The sequence below is a fragment of the Trematomus bernacchii genome, unplaced genomic scaffold (assembly GCF_902827165.1).
Source record: "Trematomus bernacchii unplaced genomic scaffold, fTreBer1.1, whole genome shotgun sequence".
Classification (NCBI taxonomy): domain Eukaryota; kingdom Metazoa; phylum Chordata; class Actinopteri; order Perciformes; family Nototheniidae; genus Trematomus; species Trematomus bernacchii.
The window spans coordinates 697781-722942 of NW_022987839.1; the positions used below are offsets into that span (position 1 = coordinate 697781).

General features: G+C 40.3%; 1 protein-coding gene across 1 annotated transcript in view; it reads left to right on the top strand.

Moving 5' to 3' along the window:
- LOC117500088 (dynein heavy chain 8, axonemal-like) overlaps nt 1-23989 on the top strand; it is a 44977-nt gene extending 20988 nt beyond the window's left edge. The window contains exons 50-92 of the mRNA XM_034152790.1: nt 42-283; nt 384-524; nt 628-859; nt 952-1094; nt 1178-1312; nt 2003-2125; nt 2213-2426; nt 2510-2619; nt 2724-2887; nt 2970-3162; nt 3254-3376; nt 3466-3596; nt 3717-3870; nt 6141-6305; nt 6508-6734; nt 6854-6972; nt 7054-7157; nt 8081-8257; nt 8558-8725; nt 9016-9231; nt 9928-10065; nt 10160-10287; nt 10396-10567; nt 10668-10823; nt 11658-11813; nt 11896-12078; nt 12876-12981; nt 13057-13309; nt 13434-13624; nt 14431-14552; nt 14627-14742; nt 16856-17058; nt 17767-17840; nt 17936-18088; nt 18238-18393; nt 19601-19717; nt 19800-19901; nt 20002-20162; nt 20283-20439; nt 20533-20685; nt 21383-21572; nt 23274-23395; nt 23557-23989. Of these exons, the coding sequence (XP_034008681.1) occupies nt 42-283; nt 384-524; nt 628-859; nt 952-1094; nt 1178-1312; nt 2003-2125; nt 2213-2426; nt 2510-2619; nt 2724-2887; nt 2970-3162; nt 3254-3376; nt 3466-3596; nt 3717-3870; nt 6141-6305; nt 6508-6734; nt 6854-6972; nt 7054-7157; nt 8081-8257; nt 8558-8725; nt 9016-9231; nt 9928-10065; nt 10160-10287; nt 10396-10567; nt 10668-10823; nt 11658-11813; nt 11896-12078; nt 12876-12981; nt 13057-13309; nt 13434-13624; nt 14431-14552; nt 14627-14742; nt 16856-17058; nt 17767-17840; nt 17936-18088; nt 18238-18393; nt 19601-19717; nt 19800-19901; nt 20002-20162; nt 20283-20439; nt 20533-20685; nt 21383-21572; nt 23274-23395; nt 23557-23844 (6878 nt within the window). The 3' untranslated portion in view covers nt 23845-23989. The remainder of the gene's footprint in view (nt 1-41; nt 284-383; nt 525-627; nt 860-951; nt 1095-1177; nt 1313-2002; nt 2126-2212; nt 2427-2509; nt 2620-2723; nt 2888-2969; nt 3163-3253; nt 3377-3465; nt 3597-3716; nt 3871-6140; nt 6306-6507; nt 6735-6853; nt 6973-7053; nt 7158-8080; nt 8258-8557; nt 8726-9015; nt 9232-9927; nt 10066-10159; nt 10288-10395; nt 10568-10667; nt 10824-11657; nt 11814-11895; nt 12079-12875; nt 12982-13056; nt 13310-13433; nt 13625-14430; nt 14553-14626; nt 14743-16855; nt 17059-17766; nt 17841-17935; nt 18089-18237; nt 18394-19600; nt 19718-19799; nt 19902-20001; nt 20163-20282; nt 20440-20532; nt 20686-21382; nt 21573-23273; nt 23396-23556) is intronic.
- The last annotated feature ends 1173 nt before the right edge of the window (nt 23990-25162 follow it).

Here is a 25162-nt window from a genome sequence, read left to right on the forward strand (position 1 = left end):
AAACATTACGTTGTTATGGCTTTGAAATGTTCACACTTTAGGGGAGTTCATATGGATTTTGCTGGATGGCCCTGTGGACGCCATATGGATTGAGAACCTCAACTCTGTGCTGGATGATAACAAAACTCTGACCCTGGCTAATGGTGACCGCATCGTCATGTCTCCATGCTGCAAGCTGGTGTTTGAGGTGCACAACATGGATAATGCCTCCCCTGCTACTGTGTCCCGGGTGGGTATGGTCTTCATGAGCTCCTCAGCTCTCAGCTGGCAACCCATACTCCAGGTACAGTTTATTTGTTAAATGATCAAAGAATAGTGTTTGCAAAGAATAATTCTTCTTTTAAAATTGAGTCTTTAGGTTGAGCATGTTCTTTATGTTCTAGGGATGGGCTCACAAGCGCAATGCAAGAGAGGCAGAAAGCATTTTGACTCTGTATGACAAGATATTTGAGGATGCTTACTTATTTATGAAACAGAATCTTAAACCGAAAATGGAGCTGTTAGAGTGCAACTACATCGTGCAGGTATGTACACACAAACATGTTGAAGACAAACAGGAATTAGGAAGTATGTTTCTAAACCTGTGTCATGAAACACTGAATGATCTGAATATGATATACCCTACAGTCTGTGAATCTGCTGGAGGGCCTTATCCCAACCAAGGAGACAGGGGGCTTGGCCGGTGACCACCACCTTGAACGTCTTTTTGTCTTCTGCCTGATGTGGAGCCTGGGAGCCCTTTTGGAGTTACAGGATAGAGAAAAACTGGAGAACTTCATCCAAGCTCATGACAGTCACATTGATGTACCTCAAACCCAGCAGGGGGAGACTATGTTTGAGTACATGGTCAACACAAACGGTACAGCATTAAAAACCACCACTTTGCTGCCTTTAACAGTTTTAAAGTGTTTAAAGGACTGTTACTGTATACATCTATGATTTGTGTTTCAGGTGAATGGTGCCATTGGAATAACCTTGTTGGAGAGTATATCTATCCAACAGATTGTGTGCCTGACTACGCTTCCATTCTTGTGCCAAATGTGGATAACACAAGAACCTCCTTCCTCCTGAACACTATTGCCAAACAACACAAGGTGATCTTGTCACCTATAAAATAACACGTGTATTTACATTAAAAAATATAAATACTGTTAACATGTACATATTCTTTGCATAGGCTGTACTGCTTATTGGTGAACAAGGGACAGCGAAGACCGTCATGATAAAAAGCTACACTAAAAAATTTGATCCTGAGACAGACCTGTCCAAGTCTGTAAACTTTTCATCTGCAACAGAACCCATTATGTTTCAGGTATGTTATTTATCATGCTCTCAATGCATGGCTTTGTACAGTTTTGAATCAGTTGCAACAGTTAGGAATCAGTTGCAACAGTTAGGAATCAGATTGCAACAGTTAGGAATCAGTTGCAACAGTTTGGAATCAGATTGCAACAGTTTGGAATCAGATTGCAACAGTTTTGAATCAGTTGCAACAGTTAAGAATCCGTTGCAACAGTTAAGAATCCGTTGCAACAGTTAGGAATCAGTTGCAACAGTTAGGAATCAGTTGCAACAGTTTTTAATCAGTTGCAACAGTTAGGAATCGATTGCAACAGTTCGGAATCAGTTGCAACAGTTCGGAATCAGATTGCAACAGTTAGGAATCAGTTGCAACAGTTTTGAATCAGTTGCAACAGTTAGGAATCAGTTGCAACAGTTAGGAATCAGTTGCAACAGTTAGGAATCAGATTGCAACAGTTGGGAATCAGATTGCAACAGTTAGGAATCAGTTGCAACAGTTTTGAATCAGTTGCAACAGTTAGGAATCAGTTGCAACAGTTGGGAATCAGATTGCAACAGTTGGGAATCAGATTGCAACAGTTAGGAATCAGTTGCAACAGTTTTGAATCAGTTGCAACAGTTAGGAATCAGTTGCAACAGTTAGGAATCAGATTGCAACAGTTGGGAATCAGATTGCAAAATATTTGTTTTTCTGCTAAAGCGCACAGTGGAAAGCTACATTGAGAAAAGGATCGGCAGCACCTATGGTCCCCCAGGGGGGCGCAAGATGACTGTCTTCGTTGATGACATCAACATGCCTATCGTCAATGAATGGGGAGATCAGGTGTTTATATAGCAAGTTTTTTAAATTTGATTTGTTGACTATTTTATGTTCAGTCTGAGTATGTTCTGTGTCTGACTGCCGTTCCAGATCACAAATGAGATAGTACGCCAGATGATGGAAATGAAGGGCATGTACAACCTAGACAAACCGGGAGACTTCACCACTATTGTGGATGTAATGATTCAGGCTGCCATGATTCATCCTGGTGGTGGGAGAAACGACATCCCACAAAGACTGAAGAGACAGTTTACAGTCTTCAACTGTACTCTGCCATCCAACACCTCCATTGATAAGATCTTTGGTAGCTGTCTCTATTATTATGCATTTTTCTTATTCGTTTTGTGTTTATGAAACGCATAGTTTTTACATACTCTTTCTGTGCAGGTGTAATCGGCAGTGGATATTTCCATGAATGCAGGAATTTCAATCCTGAGATTATAGATATGGTAAAGGGTCTGGTGTCTGCTGGGAGGATTTTATGGCAGTGGACGAAGGTGCTTACTGAAAAGATGATGTGAAGTAGATTATATTCATAGATTGATTAATGGTATACATTTCTTAATGAAGAATGACCTGATTTGTTGTTTTCTTATTGAAGACAAAAATGCTTCCTACACCATCCAAGTTCCACTACGTCTTCAATTTGAGAGACTTGTCCAGGATCTGGCAAGGGATGTTAAACGTAAAGGCTGAGGATTGCAATGATATCCCCACTCTCTTGGCTCTTTTCAAGTGTGAATGTACGAGGGTGATTGCTGACAGGTACTGTGCTAACAGACAGTAAAGCCCCTTTTGCGTACTCCAAAATGGCAGAATGGCAAACTGAAACATTATTTTGTTATAGGTTTATTTGCTCAGAGGACCGACAGTGGTTTATGAACGGTGTGTCGCGTGTGATTGAAGAGCATGTTGACCCCAGTCTGGTCCCAGGACTTCACTCTGATCCATACTTTGTGGATTTCCTGCAAGAGGCTCCTGAGCCCACTGGAGAAGAAGAGGAAGATGCCTGTTTCGATGCCCCCAAAATTTATGAACTGGTAAAATGTATTATTTACAACATTGTATGATATCTGTGCAATCAATGTAGAAGCCTGTCACCAAAATATGTGCAAACTAAAATTCATTCAGGTGCCAAGTTTTGAGTTTTTATCAGAAAAGCTGATGCTGTACCAGACCCTGCACAACGAGTTCGTCAGGGGCTCCAGCCTGGATTTGGTTTTCTTCACAGATGCCATGACTCACCTTGTCAAGGTCAGGGTACAAGCCAATCAAACCATTACTTATCCTGTACAACGGGCGAGAGAATCATTCTAACTATTTTGAGATTTGCCTTCCTATAGATCTCACGAATCATTCGAACTGACAATGGTAATGCCTTGCTTGTGGGAGTGGGAGGATCAGGGAAACAGAGCCTGACTCGCCTGGCCTCATACATAGCAGGATACAGCATCTTCCAGATCACATTGACTAAGTAAAATCTTATATCCAATATAAATCCTTATGATAGTTCATTCACGTTGGCCTGTTTAATTCTACTTGGGATCAATGATAGTTTGTTTGTTAGACACTACTTACTTTGTTTCTTCATCAGAACATACAACATGAGTAATTTCATGGATGACCTCAAACTGTTGTATAAAACCGCTGGGGCTGAGGGAAAAGGCATCACCTTCATCTTCACGGACAATGAGATAAAAGATGAAGCCTTCCTTGAGTACCTCAACAATGTCCTTTCTTCTGGAGAGGTGAGTACTTCAATGTGTTTAAAGCCCCAAACAAGCTGACTTTCAATTTGGACATTCAAGAACTCTATTTATTATTATTAAAACTTGTAATCATTACTGTCAGGGAATAATTTCCATAGATGTTTACCTTTTGCCCTCTGACGCAGATGCCCCAGCCTTGGGCAGCATGCTATCTCCCTTAAGGAGGGGCTGCCCTAGCATTTTGTTGTTGTTACCAGTTTGTGACCGGGCAACTCTCGGTCAGAGATAGTTCAATCAGGAGAGATGGTTTTGATGTAAGAATTAGGGCTGTCAGTCGATTAAAATATTTAATCGCGATTAATCGCATGATTGTCCATAGTTAATCGCGATTAATCGCAAATTAATCGCACATTTTTTATCTGTTCTAAATGTACCTTAGAGGGATATCTTTCAAGTTTTTAATACTCTTATCAACATATGAGTGGACAAATATGCTTTATATGTTTGTTTATTATCATTTGAACAATGACAAATATTCTCATGAATATTAAACACAACAACCTCTGAACATTACAAATATTCACCTCAATTCAACCTGGAACCTCTCTCATACAATAATTGTGTGTGTGTGTGTGTGTGTGTGTGTGTGTGTGTGTGTGTGTGTGTGTGTGTGTGTGTGTGTGTGTGTGTGTGTGGTGTGTGTGTGTGTGTGTGTGTGTGTGTGTGTGTGTGTGTGTGTGTGTGTGTGTGTGTGTGTGTGTGTGTGTGTGTGTGTGTGTGTGTGTGTGTGTGTGTGTGTGTGTGTGTGTGTGTGTGTGTGTGTGTGTGTGTGTGTGTGTGTGTGTGTGTGTGTGTGTGTGTGTGTGTGTGTGTGTGTGTGTGTGTGTGTGTGTGTGTGTACACTGTGATGGATCGATGGAGCTATGTGCAGCTCAAGGCATATATGCTCGAATGGGAGCTGCCTGGACGCTGCAATCATGTTGCGCGCACTATCCGTGCTGACTGTGCTGACTTTTCGTACAATGTCCCACTGTCTGGCTACCTGCATAAAGTCAAGTGCTCGGCGCAGTTGTCGGCGAAATGTCATTGAAACAGCTCCTTATATCCATCAGCGCAGCTAGCTAGCACCAGATGCTAACAACAACAACACGTAAGGTGTGCCTCGCTCGCGCCACACATACACACTCCGTCCCGGTCCTCCCGATGGCCAGTCCGGGCCTGCCAGTGAGCGTGGTAGTGTGGTCTGCCACAAGCGGGTGGCAGGAGCGGGGCTGTCAGCATCAGCTTGTCGATGGTATTTTACACTCGATGCGCTCTGAAACTACGGCGGCCGAGGACAAAAAATACACATGCGTTAATCGCGTTAAAATAATTAGTGGCGTTAATTTTTGTTAACGCGTTATTAACGCGTTAACAACTTGACAGCCCTAGTAAGAATACATATTTATTGCCAGGAATACACAAATGAATGTAATTAAGTTTTGGCGATTAGGCCCCGTTGTGCAGGAGTATCATTCGGGAGGGGAGAACCGATCCGATGAAACCCCCCGGGGTCTAGACACTGGTGGTGGTGAATGGATAGTTGGGGTCGGTCTGAAGAGCTTAGCTTGACCCTGGATTCAGAGGGACAGGAGGTGAAAAGGGGTGGAGGAGGGTTGCGTTGAGTCACCTGAAATGACAGCTGTCGGAGGAGGGAGAGCAGATTTAAAAGGGTTAGCGGAGCGCTATGATAGGCTTGTGAGAATAGAGCGAAGTGATTGGTTAAGCTGGGTAGTGACGTCCCCGATCACTTATTGAGAGGAGAGAGAGTAGTAACATAGAAATAGTAAATTAATCAGTAAAGACGGTCTTCCTGGTTGAACTTGCGCTGAGCTTCATTTATTGTTGTGGGACACCTGGAACACATCCTTCTCGGGGTGGAGATGACCCCGAGCCATAAGCGACAACAACTGTGATTCAGTGTCCTCAGCTGTTTAGTCTATCTATTGAAGAATGTTGATTATTACACTCTGAACTAGTTCAAACCTGGAACTACAGGAGGGTTCTTCAGAATTGATTGTGGCATCTCAACCGTGTGGTCAAACCGTGGCCCTGTGACATGTCTTGTGTCTTGTGAAAGCTCCGAATAAACCATCAGTGTTTGCCATTAAAGCTCCAGCTCTCCATCGTGTCTCTCTCTCTGAGTCCTGACTTCAATTGCTTCAGAAGTTTCCCCCACACCTACTATATCACAGAAACAAAGAAGGTAGAGAAAGCTGTTGGGTAAGCTTTCACAGGTCCTGATATCAATGTGAAATATCTGTGTGCAGGTCTCCAACCTGTTTGCTAAAGATGAGATAACAGAGATCACCCAGAACCTGATTCCTGTAATGAAAAGGGAGTTGCCTCGTATTCCACCGACTTTTGACAATCTGTATGACTACTTCATATCCCGATCCAAGAAGAATCTGCATGTCGTGCTTTGCTTCTCTCCGGTATGTGAAGCATTTTATATTACCAAATATAATGGTCTTATGATTTTATGTTTGCTCATATTCTTTATTTCCTTTATATTTCTCTATTAGTTTTGTTTCTTGCATGTCAATTGTAAACTTTTGCATTTAACTGGCAGCAAGCTAGACATACATAGGTCAATGTTCTCATTTAAATTATATATATAATCTACTCTCTTGACAGGTGGGGCAGAAGTTTCGCAACAGATCCCTCAAGTTTCCAGGGTTAATTTCTGGCTGTACCATGGACTGGTTCACTCCTTGGCCCAACGAGGCTCTGGTGGCTGTATCCAACTACTTCTTGTCTGAGTTTCCAATGGTTTGCTCTCCTGAAGTGAAGAGTTCTGTCGTGACCACCATGGGTACATATCATGACAAAGTGTCTGAAAGCTGTGAAAGCTACTTCGAAAGGTATAACACGCAAATCTAGGTTCAGTTTGTTACATTGTAGTTATTCATATAAACATCAATCTTTTTAATCTAAAGACATATTTTACATGACGTTTTTTGTGGTTCATTTTATCTTTCAGGTTTCGGAGAAGAACTCATGTCACTCCTAAATCCTACCTCTCTTTTGTAAATGGTTATAAAACACTGTACACTGAAAAGCACAGCTACATCAACACACTTGCAGAGCGCATGTCTGTTGGTAAGAATGTTTTGGGAACAGGGTTATGACATGTGTATAGACAAATGAGCAAGGCGTATTAAAAGATGTTACTTATTCCAGGGTTGGACAAACTGATGGAGGCGAGTAAGTCTGTGGCTCAACTCTCCAAAGTTCTTGTAGTCAAGGAAAAGGAGCTGGTTATTGCATCTGTCAAAGCGGACAAGGTAAGTTATTAAATCACCTTCAGCAGCCACCCGCGATCCGGCACTTAATTTATTCTACTAATTCATCCAAAAAAGAAAAAAGTATAATTCATACACACAAAGTTAACAAAATGAGTAGAAGCGGGAGGGCTGAAGCATAGCTTATGGGAAGTAGCCTTCCCGTGAATCATCCTAATATAATATTGGCATTATTGCGTCAAAAACGTATAGAAATTAAAGAGTACAAAGAAATAAAGAAAACAGGGGAAAAAATAAATAAAAGTTAGGGCAAGAAAAAAAAAATGCATATATATATATGAAAAATAGATATAGGGTCATTTTCTGCACATGTCAATAGCAGTTGACTATCTTTTTTGAAAAGGAAAATACTATATATAAAAATATATATATGTACTTGGCAAATACATAATAATATATGCATATAAACATTGTGGACACTTATTTTCAAGTGACTTTTTTTACATTCATATGTTCACACATACACAAAATATACATAAGCACCATATGTTCAGGTGTATAAGTACACAAATGCACTCATACTGTATACACCAATACAAATATTACAAGGCAATTTCCAGGGCTGAAATAATAATTCAACCGCATAATGATGAAAAGAAATAAGAAGGAAAAAATTAATAAAAAGTAATGTAAACAATATTAAAGAAAGAAAGAAACTGAGAAGTTATTATTTCTATAAAAAAAAATAGTTAGCTGGAGTAATCTGCAAATATAAATTTTTGGAATTTAGTTTTGAATTGTTGATGTGATATGTGAAAGGTCTGGGTGAAGTCAGCATGGATGGATTGATGGTTTTATGTGTCTTCTCTAGAAACACCATATTCTTCTTGTGTGCATTCAGTAGCTTTCTGGTATTCATTTGATATACTTTATTTATTTATACATGTCTTGTTGCCTACACATAGGTTGTGGCAGAGGTAACTGTCATTGCTGAAGCTGCTACTATTGTCAAGAATGAAGTCCAGATTGTGAAGGACAGAGCCCAGAAGATTGTGGACGGGATCGAGAAAGAGAAAGCTTATGCGGAGGGAAAGCTAGCGGCTGCCAAGCCAGCTTTAGAGGAGGCTGAAGCTGCACTAAATGTGAGTTTTTTTCGTGAGTTTTTTAAAACTATTTAAAGTATTTAGGAGGCTGTGGCTCAGTGGATAGTGTGTGCTGGACTTCAAATCAGGGGATAGCAAGTTCGAGTCCCACTGCGGTCAGCATGTCGTTGTGTCCCTGGGCAAGACACTTCACCCCAAATTGCTCCTGTGGGGATTGTCCACAGTACTGAATGTTTGTAAGTCACTTTGGATAAAAGCGTCTAACAAATGACATGTAATGTAATGTAATGTATTTATTCCATACATAGTGCTCTTCATGATATCATTAAAATATTACAGACCATCAAACCTGCTGACATTGCCACCGTGAGAAAACTAGCCAAGCCTCCGCATCTGATCATGAGGATTATGGACTGCTGCCTGCTGCTATTCCAAAGGAAGTTGGAAACTGTCTCTATCGATCCAGAAAAAAATTGTATCAAGCCATCATGGTCAGATGCATTGAAGGTAAAACATATTTTATTTGATGTTACATTTTTATTTTGCGGGGATTCTCATGACTTGTAACCTTCACATTGTAAGCAGTTTCTGTAATTCCGGCAGTTTCTGTAATTCCGACATTCCGGCAGTTTCTGTAATTCCGACATTCCGATATTACTAGAAATGTTGTCTGCATGTGCATTCCAGCATGTGTTTTCTGTAATGGTAACAATAATGATATTGCAAAAAATAATCCATATTATCAAGTTTCTTATTGCTCCCTTTTGTCCAACGTTCCTTCCTTGTCTTGTCTTTAGCTCATTAGTGCCACTGGTTTTATGACCTCACTCCAGCAGTTCAAAAAAGATTCAATTAATGAGGAAATGGTAGAACTGTTGCAGATGTACTTTGACATGGATGATTACACAATGGAGCACGCCAAGAAAGTGTGTGGTTGTGTCGCTGGTCTGCTAGCATGGACGCGGGCTATGTCAACATTCTTTGGCATAAACAAAGAAGTGCTGCCACTCAAGGTAAAGTTTATCTTCATGGCATCCAACCATTTTCTGCAACGTAGATCTGGCTAAGTTGACTCATGTTCTTTAACATTGGGTTCTAAATGTTCTACTTTGAGCCATTTTTTAGATATACATACAAAATAAAAGGGACTGCATTGTAGACATTAATCAGAATCCCTTCATTAGTCCCACGGAGTAGAAATGTGCATAGTTACAGCAGGAAAAAGAGCCACAGACAGCTTAATGTTACATATGTTAAATATATGTGACATGTTGTGATATAATACAAAATATATAATACAAAATAAAAAGTTACAAAATTCAAAGAAAATACATATATATTGCACATATTGCACATAGGTGGTTGGTATTTAACAGCAGCAAATTACACAATTTACAAAATACACACCTTGTAACAGTTCTAAGGATTTAGCAGCCAGGTATATATTACACAGTTATTAACGGCATATATATATTGCACATATTGCACATAGTTTGTTGGTATTTAGCAGCAAGGGGTGATATAGTCTGTGTTGTGGTGTGTGTGTGTGTGGGGGGGGGGGGGGGGTCAACAGGGGCTGTGCTGGTTGTATAGTCTGACCGCTGCAGGAAGGAAAGACCTGCGGTATCTCTCTATTAATGTTATTTTAATGATGAAATACTGATTTTATTTTGGTTTCATGAACTGTGATGTCGCTTGTCTGTGTGTAGGCTAACCTGGCTGTGCAGGAAATCAGGCTAACAAAGGCTAATAATGAGCTGGGTGCGGCTGAGGCTCTGCTGGCTGCGAAACAAGCAGAGTTTGACGTAGTCAAGGCCAAATGTGATGCTGCTTTGAAAGAGAAACAGGTGTGCTTATTACTTTATAAAACCTGTATAATATCTATTTTACTTTAAGATATAAATACAAATTGTTTATCACATGAAACATTGTTTTTTTCAGGATTTATTGGATGATGCTGAAATGTGCAAGAATAAAATGCAGGCTGCATCTACACTTATTGATGGACTTAGTGGAGAAAAGATTCGCTGGATAGAGCAAAGCAAAGAATTTAAATCACAGATTAACAGGTAGGGTTCAATTAGAGGAATGTTCAATTGAAAAAAGTAATAGCCTTTTTTAATGTGATATGTATTATTTACCCATCATAAAGCATTTGATTCTGTTATTCCTGGCAGACTTGTAGGGGATGTGCTTCAGCTTACTGGCTTCTTGTCTTACTGCGGGCCATTCAACCAGAGCTTCCGGGACATGTTGTTGAAGCACACCTGGGAGAAGGAGCTCAGGAAGCATAACATCCCTTTTACAGAAAACCTCAACATTATTTCTGCCCTAGCCGATCCTCCCACTGTAAGAAACACCTTAATTTAATTTAAAACATGATTAACTTGTTGTGCAGCTAAATCTAATTCAGGTTGTGACAAAACACACACTTTTGTTTTCGTTTAAGATAAGCGAGTGGAACCTTCAAGGACTCCCTGGAGATGATTTGTCTGTGCAGAATGCCATCATCGTCACAAAAGCCACAAGATACCCCCTCCTCATTGACCCCCAGACTCAGGGAAAGGCCTGGATTAAGGAAAAAGAAAAGGCTACTATGCTCCAAGTACATAGTACAAATTCAGTACATCACAAAAGAGTTGTTTACTTTTTACCCTTAGATGCACAAGTGGGTCTTTTTTGACCCGGTGAGGTGGTTTTCTTGAAGTATCTTTGGAATTACATTTTTTTATAATTTCATATTCCAGCTATTCCTCAAAAAACATGTTTTGGATATCATGCCATTCAAATGCTTAATTTAAATTGTATACATTTTAAGAAATTGTAGTTTTTGTATTACTACAAAAGTGTTCCATAAGTGGGTCAAAAATGACCCGCATGCCTTTCCTATGGGATCCTATAGGAACCTTTGATTCTTATCACCTGTGGCTGTCAGGAATATATTCACTGTGGACCACACAGACTACATCACAAGTGACACCTCTCAGGAAGATTATTGTACACAGCCAGATCTGATACCTGTCAGTATAATAATAATAATACATTATATTTGTATAGGGCTTTTCAAGGACTCAAAATCGCTTTACAATATAAGGGAAGGTTAGGGTGGGGGGTATAGGACTATGTAACTTGATCAACCGGCATGGATTGAGGGGGGGTGGGCTATGATGAGTAGACAAGAGAAGAGATGAGTTTTGAACATATTGATGCAAAGATCTCCGCTATTCTCTCAGAATAGCGGAGATCTTTGCATCAATATGTTCAAAACATTTCTTTTCAAAATGTAAAAGAAATGTCTAAAAGTGATTTTTCTTAACCAAAATGGCATAAAAACACATATTATTCTAATACGGGTCCTTTTTGACCCACTTATGGTCCAGTCACTCGTGCATCTGAGGGTTAATGATACATTGTGTGAAACTAATCATCTCTTTTTCAGGTGACGTCACTCAACCACAAATTCTTTCGCTCCCATTTGGAAGACTGCCTCTCTATGGGACGCCCACTGCTTATCGAAGATGTATCTGAGGAGCTAGACCCTGCACTTGACAACGTCCTTGAGAAAAACTTTATTAAATCTGGTACCAGTTTCAAGGTAATGTTGCTGCCACTCCCACTTGAAATCACCAATGCTACTCAAATGTGTCCTCTTAAATGTTTGAATTTGTCTCGTGTAGGTTAAAGTGGGAGACAAAGAGGTAAATGTGATGGATGGCTTCCAGCTCTATATAACCACCAAACTGCCCAATCCATCATACAGCCCAGAAGTCAGCGCCAAGACATCCATCATTGATTTCACTGTGAACATGAAGGGCCTGGAGAACCAGCTACTGGGCCGCGTCATCCTCAGAGAGAAATACGTTAGTGTCTTCCTCTCTATGTTGAAGAAAGCAGGTTTTTCTAACATTGATCAATTATATTAGCGATTGTTACAGTATTAAGCATGTCATATTATGTGTGTCTCGGACTACTCTAGAATTTGAGTTGCCCTACTAAGATATTGGTAGCACAATAAGACTACCCTTATAAAGGGTTTACGAATAGTTTGTAATTCATTTATTAATTAGGTTGTGAACACTTTATAAGTAATTAATAAGCTTTTATAAGACATGAGATAAACAGGGCAACTGTGACCGGTTGCTTGCCAAATAGTGAGCCCACATTTATCTGTACTGCTAAGTAGGGCTGCTCAATTAATCGTATTTCAATCGCAATTACGATTTTGGCTTGCAACGATTATGAAAACAACATAATCTAAATAAAACGATTATTTTATTTATTTTATTTATTTTATTTATTTTATTTATTTTATTTATTTTATTTATTTTATTTATTTTATTTTAATTTATTTTAATTAATTATTTATTTTAGTATTGGTTTTTCAGTTAAATTATACTTAAAGTTCAGGGTAATCAACTGTTAAAAACATACTGTTCAACATTTTTTAAGTAGCCAATATAAGGCTTAGTCATCTTGCCAAATAGTGAGTCTGTGTTGACGTATGAAAACTATGTTAGAACTGGTTTATAAATGGTTCTTAATGATTAATAAAATGTTTACAACCTAATTAATAACCTAATTATAAACCCTTTATGAATCCTTTATAAGGGTAGTCTTATTGTAAAGTGGTACCAAGATATCATATTTATTTTGACAGGAGCTAGAGGCGGAAAGATTGAAGCTGATTGAGGATGTTACTGCCAATAAGAGAAAGATGCAGGAATTGGAAGACAACTTGCTGTACAAACTCAGCAGCACCAAAGGTAAAACAGTTACTGGTGTACATTTCCTTTTAAGGCAATACCCTTTTTAATAAAAATGTGTTTGTGTAATCAAAGGTTCCTTGGTTGATGATGACTCTATGATCGGCATCTTGAGTACAACTAAGCGAACTGCAGCTGAAGTCAGTGCAAAGCTCAGTGTCGCAGCAGATGCAGAGGTCAAGATCAATATAGCTCAAGCAGAATATCGTCCTGTCGCCTCCCGAGGTAGCACCGTGTACTTCCTCATCACAGAGATGAGCATGGTCAATGTCATGTACCAGACCTCTCTGGGGCAGTTCCTCAAAGTCTTTGACCTGTCACTAGAAAGGTTTGTTTTGATCAAAGATGCATTAAGAACAATCTTGGTGCTTATTTTATTATTATTTTACATCTTTTATGCATCTTTTTATATTTAACGTTTACTTTTATCCCTATCATTCATGCTTTTCCAGGTCTGAGAAGTCCGCTAAAACTCAGAAGCGAATTGCAAACATTATTGAGTCTCTGACCTACGAGGTGTTCAGATACACAGTGAGAGGCCTATATGAAAACCACAAGTTCATCTTCACACTCCTGCTGGCTCTCAAGATTGACCTGCAGAAGAATAAAATAGAGCATGACAAGTTTCAGATACTTATTAAAGGTAAGGTAACCATTACTGAAGAGATAATCCTATGTACCTGTTAGTTATGTAAGGGATAATGTGCAGCGAGGCGGTCATTATGGGGAAAAGAACACCCGACAGGCAGATCAGGAGCCCGACGTGTAGCGGAGGGATCTTGATCTGCATGAAGGGTGTTCTTTTCCCCATAATGACCAAGTCGCTGCACATTATCCCGCTTATTACAAGGCCACATTCTCAACAAAGTAACGACATGACTCCCAATATTAATTGAAATGCTTTTATGGATTTAGAAAATGTTGTATTGATTTAAATTGACATGCATCCGCTAAGAAAAATAGTCCGTTGTTACCGTTTGAAATACGTAGCAACGGCAGGAAGGCGGAGCTTTTTGATTACAGATTTGAAAACATCGTTGCTTGCTTTAAAAGTAGCACAATTCATTATGTCAAACCTTGGAAAGTATCTAGATATCCCTGCCCTAATGCCAAAGTAACTGGCAACTGAATATGTTTTGCCGTTTGATGTCTATGTCTGGACCGTTGCGTAAAAAGGAGGGTTTCTGCCCCGTTACCTCTCCGCTGTTTTCTTGTCGCTCTTGTCTTGTCAGTTCAAAAAGCAAACTGTATACACTTAAATCGACCAAACTTCTTTGTGCAGATGTGAGCGTCCTTAACAACGGTCAATAAGTGCTTGACAGCGGTCTGTCTGTACTGGATTAACAACATGTCACATGTTCTGAATTGACCAATCAGAATTGAGTATTCAACTAAGCCATGTAATAAATCATCTTTAAACAAGTTAACACCTTTTAAATATACCAAAAGGTGGTGCTGCTCTTGACCTGAAGACCTGCCCCACAAAGCCGTTCAGTTGGATCCTGGATATGGTATGGCTAAATATGGTTGAACTCGGCAAATTGCCACAGTTTGCCAACATCATAACCCAGGTGAGCTTAAGTTCCATTGATCATACATCTGAATCTTCAATAAAATTGTCCTCACAAGTTGACATATTTTGCAGGTGTCTCAAAATGGGAAACTCTGGAAAGCATGGCTCAATCTAGACGCCCCAGAGGAAGGTGTCATCCCAGATGGATACAATTCTCTCGATGTCTTCATTAAACTTCTGCTAATAAGGTTGGATCCTCCTGCCATGCATTTTGCTTATATGTTACATTTCAGAATATGATGTTTAAAATACTAATGTCACAAGCTATTCCCGTTACAATCCTTTTAAAGCAATGGTTCCCAACAGGGGGTACGGGGACCCCTAGGGGAACTTGAGGGGATCGCAGGGGGTATGCATGTGCCTTGTCGCCCGCAGGGTGCGTTCTAAAAATAGCGCAAGTCTTCGCCAAATAAATAAATAACTTTTGTCTTACATGAATACAAAAAATAACAATGTTTCTTTTCAAATATGACGGATAAAAGTGACTGTTCAGAGGGGAGGGGTCTTCTCCTAAAAAAAGACATTATAGAGTGCCACAGTGACGCGTCCTAAGACCCGGAAGTAAGCTGCGCATGGGTTCCCTCAAGCCCCCAGGAAGTGTCCCGGACTCTGACGGACCGTCCACACAGCAGCGTTAAAAAAATCTTGGAGGTGGGCGTATCTGAAGCTTGGTGATTTTTTGCGAGCAAGGCACCAACAACCAATCACATGAATCTCCCGCCCCCGACATACGAAGCAAAAAAGTAAACTGGATATAAACTCCCCAAACAGGCGAAAACCTCTGCCACCTCCCTCCATGCCATGGCTCCTCCGGTTTGTATCCCGGTAGGTAAATAGGGACTGGTCATAAAGCACCGGGTGATTCCCTACCGCTAATTTCTCCTCCATTTTTTGGAATATGAGGAAATGAACTGCGGTATGTCTCTCCCAGCATACACGCGGTTTGATTGGCTAGCGCTTGAACTGTCAGATTTGCATACACGGGATTTGATTGGCTGACGCTTCCACCTCAGCTTCAAAAGTTGAACATTGCTCAACTTTGAATCCTGAAAATCCTGAAAATCTCCGCTCTGCTGCCCACAATGCAGTTCGGCGAAAAGTGAGGCAAAGTGACGTCACCCCATTCAAAGTGAATGGGCAGAAGCGTTCCAAGATTTTTTTAACGCTGCTGTGTGGACGCTCCGTGAGGAAAATATTCGTTGTGTCCAAACGGCGGTACTACACTTCCGTTTGGTTGCTGGGCCCGGAAACACTTTTTCCCATTGACTAACATTGGGAAAGAGACGTCTGTAAATCGTTGGATAATTTTTTTTAAACTAAATAAACTACCCAGTATGAACATTTGTATGGCCCTTATTAAAAACATTCGGTCCTCAAGTTGTAAAATGTGCTAATAACGTTATTCTGAGAGTTATTTTTGTCTGCATTATGAACGTGCATCTAACCCACGGGACCGCGCCACCCGGCACGTTCATGTGACGTGTTCAGTACTACATGAGTTTTACCTTTACCCATGGATGCACAATAAGAACGGATTATATGATTATATGAATACTTTCGTGACGTTTCGCTCTCTCAAAAGTTGGGCCATTTTGTCTTCATGCGCCAATGAGCAACTCTCATAGGAATGAACGAGGCCCCGCCTCCCACGCTGTATCCAGTTCTTATTATACATCCATGGGTTCCCTCGACAGAAAAGCAATGCAATTTCTCCATAGGATTTGGGAAAATAGCTCGAAATAAGGTCTGTGGTTGACACACATTTAAGAGACGGATCACGTTTTGTTCAGTCGGATAATCTCCACATGTCTACCCTACTTTTATAATTTTCGAATCATAAATCTATCGATCATAAATCTATCGATTAGATTTATGATTCCATGCGCAGCTTACTTCCGGGTTTTAGGACGCGTCACTGTGGCACTCTATTGGCTTCCTAAATAAGTAGTGAGTCTTAACATCATTTTTTTACCCGACAGCAAGTGTACATTTCGAGTTTAAATGCATTTATATTGAATGTGAGTTATACAACTGATTTTCATTCAGGAGCAGTTGGGTTGAACACGATAACAAAGGGTTTAATACACGAACAAATGTAGGCGAATTATCACAGATGAGTGGGGCGGGGGTACTTATAGAATGGCGACCAGCTCAAGGGTTACACGAGACAAAAAAGGTTGAGAACCACTGCTTTAAAGGACTGCAGATGGAAATTAGCTAAATCTGGCATAAATCATCTCTTCTCTGAGATTAATGTATTTGTATGCATGGTCCTTGTTTAAATAAATACATACATTACAGGTCTTGCTGCCCTGACCGCACCCTGTCTCAGGCCAGAAAGTATGTCGGAGATTCCTTGGGCATGAGGTTTGCTGAGCCGGTCATCTTGAACCTTCACAACACTTGGGAGGAGAGTGACCCTCGCACCCCTCTGATTTGCTTCCTTTCTATGGGTTCAGATCCCACTGAACAAATTGAAGCACTTGCTAAGAAACTTCTACTTGGTAAACATTTCTGCCCTATTAACACTAGAACTGCCAGAGGTCGCTGTATACCTGAAACCGCGAACGGGTCACATTTACCCGCTATTGATTTTCAAGGTACAATGTTATTTTATTTATCATACAGAACAGTGAGTTTTGATCGCAGAGGGATGAAACTTATACCAATAGAATCTGTGGACTCTCAGCTTTTCATATGATATAGTTTGTGCAGATAGCGTAAAGTATAAAATATCGCTACCAGTGCTGATTTAAACGCTTGGTGTTAGACTCGTGTTTTGTTTAGGTACATATCTATCTATCTATCTATCTATCTATCTCTCTCTCTCTCTCTCTCTCTCTCTCTCTCTCTCTCTCTCTCTCTCTCTCTCTCTCTCTCTCTCTCTCTCTCTCTCTCTCTCTCTCTCTCTCTCTATCTCTCTATAGGTATAAATGGCATTTTGTTTTGGCGATTTTTTCAATCTGACTTCATATTGACAATTTTTAACAACAGAGGGTGCTACATAACACACTTTCAGGAAAAGTCACGGACTGGGAGACTTGAATATTTGATTGAAAAAAAGTTACATACAATCAAAAAACAGCTGCGGGAAAAATTGACCCGTTGGCGGTTCTAGTGTTAAACGTTCAACCTTTACAAATTCTCATCTTACTGAAGAATCTTACGTGAGCTGCATGTTGCAATCTCACACGATGTGCTTTGTCCTTTAGAATGCAGAGCTATATCCATGGGGCAAGGGCAGGAAGTGCATGCAAGGAAGCTTGTTAAGACGTCAATGACGCATGTATGTATTGGTTAATGATAGTAGTACGTTGTTTGAATAAAGTGATGGCTGACCATTTCACCCTATATGTGGCTTCTGTATCTTGATATGTGTAGGGGGGCTGGGCCCTTCTGCAAAATTGCCATCTGGGCCTGGAGTTTATGGAGGAGTTGCTGGAAACCATTACAACTGCTGAGACCATGCATGATTCCTTCAGGGTTTGGATCACCACGGAGCCAAATGAGTTTTTCTCCATCACACTACTACAGGTGAGACTTTACAGAGTTATTATTGAAGGTGTTGTGAAAGTGTAACTTCATGTATTACTTTTTTTCCTGACCTTACCCCTACAAATACTGTGGTGTACTTACATACAGTAGATGCACAAGATTAAAGCAATTGTTTCTCCCCCCTCCAGTCCTCCATCAAGTTTACCAACGATCCACCCCAAGGAATTCGTGCTGGTTTGAAACGTACATTTGCAGGGATTTCCCAGAACCAGTTGGAAGTCAGCAACCTGCCCATGTGGAAGCCTATGCTGTACAGTGTGGCATTTCTACACACTGCTGTGCAGGTACTGTCCATTTGAGACTAGAGCAGGGATGGGCAACTTGGATGGTGGTGGGGGCCACATCATGTATGTACTGGCCACCAGGGGGCCGCAGATTTACTTGGAACACACACACACAAATTAGTAGTAGTGGCGGCTCAAGTTGCTTACTTTCATTACAGCAACGGTCTGCAAACATACTCAACATTGTGGTTTACCCCTGAATTCAGTGAAAAGATATTCTTTCTCCCACTTTTCTTGGAAAACACGATCTTACTCGGATACCTTTCTCTTGCTCATGCTGACATCCACAGAGGGCTGTGCTCATATGGGACCCGCTCTATCGAAATCAGTCGGAAGTCGAAACGGCTCATTTCTAAATAAAAGTGGATTTGTGTAAAAAAAACGAGTTTTTCGGGGTTCGGGTGTTTTGTTTGATTTTTTAAATAAACAAAGTCTTGGCTTTCAGAATATGACACTTTTATTGCCAAAATCACATGATAAATACATTTTTGAAGCTTGTAAAGGGAAGATGGCCCCTCTCACTCGCACTCTGCTCTTCCGCAGCGCAGCTCCCCCTCCCTCCCGCTGAAATTATGAATGCAAGGCATATAGTAATCATAGATAACACGGCGCAGGGTCCGTTACAGTTTGTTTTCATCTGATTTCAAATAAACAAAGTCTTGGCTTTCAGAATATTAAACTTTTTCGGCAAATTCAGATGATAAATACAACTTTGAAGCTTGTAACGGCATATTACAAGCAGAGAACGGAGTAACTTGACGTCACAGCAGGCATAACAACAGCCGGTGTTTCTTGTGAGTGTTTCTCCGGGAAACAAACACAATACACACAAACGTGTCACAGATTATTTCGCGGTATTTGGCTGCTGATCGAAATCACGTAGTATCAGTACTACAAGTAAAAAAAATATATATATATATATATTTTTTTAATTAATTACGTTTTCTCCTCTAAAAAAGAGGAGGTGGGGGCCTCATGCGGCCCCCGGTCCGCCCATCCTTGAGGTAGAGGATCTAATGAGGCAATATGTAGCTCGTTGCATATTTCAGGCTGGGAGCACAACAAGTTATAAAGTCTTAGAAAGGTCTTTCCAAGTTAAGGAAAACATTTTCTTCACAATCACTCAATGTTTTTACTTTCTAATATTATTTGATACTAATTTACCTGCTTTTATTCATAACCATGTGTTTATTGCTTTCTTTCTAAGGAGCGACGCAAATTCGGACCATTGGGTTGGAACATACCCTATGAGTTCAACTCTGCGGACTTCACTGCCAGTGTTGAATTTGTTGAGAGACACTTGGATGATTGTGGCCCCAGGAAGGTGAGAATTCGGGAACAGCAGTGTTACTTTTAGAGATGTTTTTATCATCTTCCCTCACTTATTATTGTGTGCTTTCTCCCAGGATGTGTCCTGGGTAACTGTGCGATACATGCTAGCTGAGGTGCAGTATGGAGGAAGGGTTACAGATGATTATGACAAACGCCTACTGCAGTGTTTTGCACGAGTAATATCCTATTTTTTTGTTCCTTTTATGTTTAACATCTTGATACATTTGATTATTATTTGTCTTGTTACGATACATGAACAGGTTCTTTTCGTTGCAGGTGTGGTTCAGTAAAAAGATGTTCGACCCATTATTTTGCTTCTACACGGGCTACAAAGTCCCAGTGTGCAAGACAGTAGACGAGTACATTGAATGTATTCAGAGCTTACCCACTGCGGACTCCCCACAGGCATTGGGGCTGCATCCTAATGCGGATATCACGTAAAGAAATACATTGTCCTAAAACTATAAATGACAAGGATATGATGCCTATATTGTGTCATTTTAACGTATAAATGATAAATAACATTTCATTTTTGCTTTGTGTTTAATGCTCACTAGGTATCAGACAAACACATCGGCTGAAGTGCTAGAGACAATTACAAATATCCAGCCAAAGGAAAGCGGAGGAGGATCAGGAGCAACTCGGGAGTCCATTGTTTACAGCATGGCAGAAGACATGTTGGAGAAGCTGCCCCCCAATTATGTGCCACATGAGGTGATTTCTTATATTTGTTATTATTAGGGTGGCAGTCTCCACTTTAATGCACCTACTCAAATCCAAATTGTGCAATTCTTATACTGGTTTCAGGTCAAAGCCAGACTGTTGAAGATGGGAGCTCTAAACCCAATGAACATCTTCCTACGCCAAGAGGTAGATCGAATGCAAAGGATCATCGGTGTGGTGCGGATTAGTCTGACGGACCTGAAGCTGGCCATTGATGGTACCATCATAATGAGCGAGGTGAGACCACTCATTTATCACTCTCACATACAGTTTGTTTTTTAAATATTAACTTCAGTACATTCTAGGGCTGTACCCGAATATTCATTCGTTGGAGTTGGAGAGCTTGTGCCTCTTCGGGGGGTGCTAACACTTAACCATAAACTTTATTGTTTTCTTTCTCCGTCTTTATATGTAGATATGAAGTTGTTTCCATAGCAACAACAACTTCCTGTCAATAGCGCTAACTCTCCTTCAAAATAAAAGCATGTCCATACAAAATAGGAAGCCAAGCCAAATTACACTTAAGACATATACAACTGCAACGAAAGTAACAAACACAATGCAATATCCTTTTCAATTTCAAAGAACACAAATTGGGTTGTATACATTAACAAATAACTATAAAACAACAATACTGTAGAATAACAAAATGAATGCCGTGAATAAACCAAAATACACGTCTTGAAGCAGTTCGCTGCTGATTACTACGCACCCCCCCCCCGCGCGGGCCGAATATCCGAATATTCGCTGCTGATTACTACCAATTATCCGGAGCCCAAAAAATGGTATTTGGGACAGCCCTAGTACATTCCATTTTGTTCTAACCATTTTTCAACAATTGATATTCTATAAACATGTTGTTTAAAATATGAATTTGCTTTCATTATCACGAGGCTGTAAGTTACTGTAAAAGTGATCTCTACTTGACTCCTAGAACCTCCGTGATGCACTGGACAATATCTTTGATGCCCGTGTGCCGAACCAGTGGAGGAAAGTCTCCTGGGATTCCTCCACACTGGGCTTCTGGTACACAGAGCTTCTGGAGAGAAATAAACAATTTCACAGCTGGGTGTTTGAAGGAAGACCAAAAGCTTTTTGGATGACAGGTTTCTTCAACCCGCAGGGTGAGTCAAGTATTCATTATTAGATTTTCCAACAGATTTAATTAGATGTATTGAAACATGTTAAGTTTGACTGTGGTAAATCAGGGTGTCCGCGGGGTCTTAAAAAGTATTAAAAGTTGATAAATAAATGTAGCGAAAATTAAGGCTATTAAAAAGTATTAAACGGCATTTTCCAAGGTATTACATTTTGTAGCTTGTTTTCAATAAGTATATCAATTGTCCAAAGAGGTTGTATTCTAAAGTCTGCCTGAATGTAATTGGTGTAATTGCGTAGGTGTGTAGTGTGATTCTTTGTAGTTTATTTATGGCATCCCGTTGGATTTGACCTCATCTGAACAGGACATCGCACGCTCACTGCTTGATAGTGCGCGAAGGTCCGTTTACGCCGGTTGTTAAACAACATCGTTATGGGAAAATGCAAGTTTGCGTCCAAATGGTTGGAAGATAAGGAGGAAGGACAATCAATACTGTATATAGTAAATGTGAGGTAAAGTGTGTCGCCAATGTGACCGGTTAAAACTCAAAGTGGCGATGAGGTCTTAAAACAGGGGTGGGGAACCTCCGGTCCCCGGGCCGTATACGGCCCGCGAGACAATTTGATACGGCCCTCGAGGTAATTTATAAACACACGCAAAAAAGAAAAAAAAATTAAGAAATCTAGACCGCAAAAGAATTAGACAAGCGAGTGCCTGTTTTTCCTGGCCAAGGTCAGGGTCCTTGAACACAACACGAGCCTAACGTGTCATCACGTGGTATATGTCTCGTCTGACAGGGGTGCAGTTCTGACGGAGAGCACCAGAACCCCGCTCCGGCACTTCAGATAAGGAGCTGTACACATGCCGCAGTTTTTGCGTGGCTGTGTCTTTAGTTGAAAGCCCAGTGGCGATCTGTTCATCTGTCATACTGATCATACAGTCAATAACTTTGTTGTTATTAGCATCTGGTTAGCTAGCTATGCTAACGAATATAAGAAGCTTTTTCTACAACCAGTGAGGTAAAGGCACATCTTGATATGATCATTATAGTTATAACAAAATAAGAGAATAAAGTAAACGGGTATAAAATACTATGACAGTAAAAAAAAGTTGTTATTAATAAACAAGAATACAGTTTAAAAGGGGAGTGATTTGTAAAATATCCATAAAGAAAAATAAAATCTGCTTACAGTTCTGTTTCATATGGGTGTTGAGAGATGTATCCATAGATCTCCTAATGTTGCTCTCAAAATGCACCAGATTGATGCTTTTAACTTCAACATTTAAAAAAAAAATCTTCCCGGGGGAGCATACCCCCGGACCCCCCTAGAGGAGGTTAGGTCCCCCCCCCACTTAAATTGAACACATCTTGTGTCCATATCTTTCTGTTTGGGTGGTCATGCCACAACCGTGCATGTGCATGCATGCGCGAGTCATGGTAAGATATCTGGATTAAGAGGTTGTTCTTTCTTTGCACAGCATGAAAGAAAGGCGAAATGAATGGGCTGTGATTTTAGTATTTTTAAGCAGAGGTCAATAACTTGTACGGCTCTCGGAGGATGTTGAAAAAATTGAAATGGCCCTTGAGAGGAAAAAGGTTCCCCACCCCTGTCTTAAAAGGTATTACATCTGACTTCAGGATTCCTGCATATACCCTGTGAATGTGCTGTGTTCAGCTGGTGTTGAACTCATATCAGATAATGTATTTTCTGTGGGATGTATATAGGGTTCCTAACCGCTATGAGACAAGAAGTAACGAGGGCAAACAAAGGCTGGGCTCTGGACACGGTAAACCTGCACAACAAAGTTCTGAAACAGGCCCTGGAGGAGATCACTGCCTCGCCTACAGTGAGTGGAAAAGCATGGAGATGATAATATATATTTCTCAATTAAGCTTACACTTTCATTCATTATAAACTTGGTCAGACATTAAAATAAGTATGATCATATTGTCTGCTCACTTTAAATGTGAGATGATAATTCTGTCCCTGACTGCTTCTCTTCACCAGGAGGGAGTCTATGTCTATGGTCTGTACCTGGAAGGTGCCAGCTGGGACAGGAAGAACGTCCACCTCATCGAGTCCTCACCCAAAGTGCTGTTCACACCCCTGCCTGTCATCCACATGTTTGCCATTAACTCTACTGCCCCCATGGACCCCAAACTGTATATCTGCCCCATATACAAGAAACCAAGGCGCACAGATCTGAATTACATCACAGCAGTGGTGTTGCATACCGTCCAGCCACCAGACCACTGGATCATGCGTGGAGTCGCCCTGCTATGCGACATCAAATAATAAGATAGCTGCATGTATTTGTTAATGTGTGACATTACTTAAAGGGAAAATAAATGTATTTTTAAGGTCAAATATTTCAAAATGTATTCTTAGCAGTTTTATTTTTCTAGTTGTCTCACTCACTTCAACAGGACATCTGTGTATTGGTCAGGAAGTATGAATGACTTTTCAAACGTTGCAGATCAATTAAATGTTTATTACAAACTGTTCACAACCACACTGTTGCTTCACTTGGAAAAGTATCATTGTTGGTAAGTCATTGCATTACTATCAAAAACTGATACTTTTTATTTTTTTGATCACGCATAAATTACATTTATATTGTTACATTACATTGCATTTAGCTGACGCTTTTATCCAAAGCGACTTACAATAAGTGCATTCGACCAAGAAGATACAAACTTGAAGAAGACAGAATCATATAAGTACATCAGGTTTCATAGAGCCAAAACATTTCAAGTTCTCTAGGAGAGGGGAGTTCTTAGAGCTGAGGGATAATGGAAAAGTGATATCCCACAACTCTGCAGTGCAGGTAGATGATTCCAGTATTCACTATTGATCCAAAAATGGTCCTTGAAAAGCACATTAAAAAACCTAATGTGTACATCTCTCTAGAAGTCTCAACTAAAACTGAAAAAACAACAACAATGGTCAAAGGCATTGTTAGACTGATTCATTTCCACACTAAGCGAGTGCAATCAATTCATCTCCATGCCTGTATGCACAACATTTGACGCAGCTTGGTGGCTTCAAACTATATGGACACATCTACTGAGGACAGAGCTGGCAAGTTGGACATGTTTCTGATGCCATTCCATCATGTCAATCCCGCTCTGTGATGCAAAGAAAAGTAAGGGTCTCCTATTTGATCTTGCTGCCTTTTTTTTATTAAATAAAAGAGATGGTAATACTGACGCTTATTTTGTATACAGGTTAAGACAAGAGATGAATCCATAAAGCCCAAACACCTACAGTAAGAAAGGAAGCCAACCACCATAAACTCTACAATCAGATCAGCACTGGAATGCAGGTATCTCCCATTGGTGAAAGGTGAAGAGAAAATAACTAGTCATTGCAGAACTTTACAGCAACAAATTCTAATTCATCATGTTACAGTTCTGTTTTAACCCTTACCACTAGACAATAGGAGGTAATTTTCTAAAGCAATGCATTGCTTGCTTGATATTGCTAAGAATCAAATCAAGCCGTGCATTCAGGCTATGTGGGCAAGCATGTAGAACAGAAAATAAAGGGTTGGGTTGGGTACCCCCTTTCAAACACTACAGTTGCCAGATCAAAAGATCAAACTAAGCAAGAA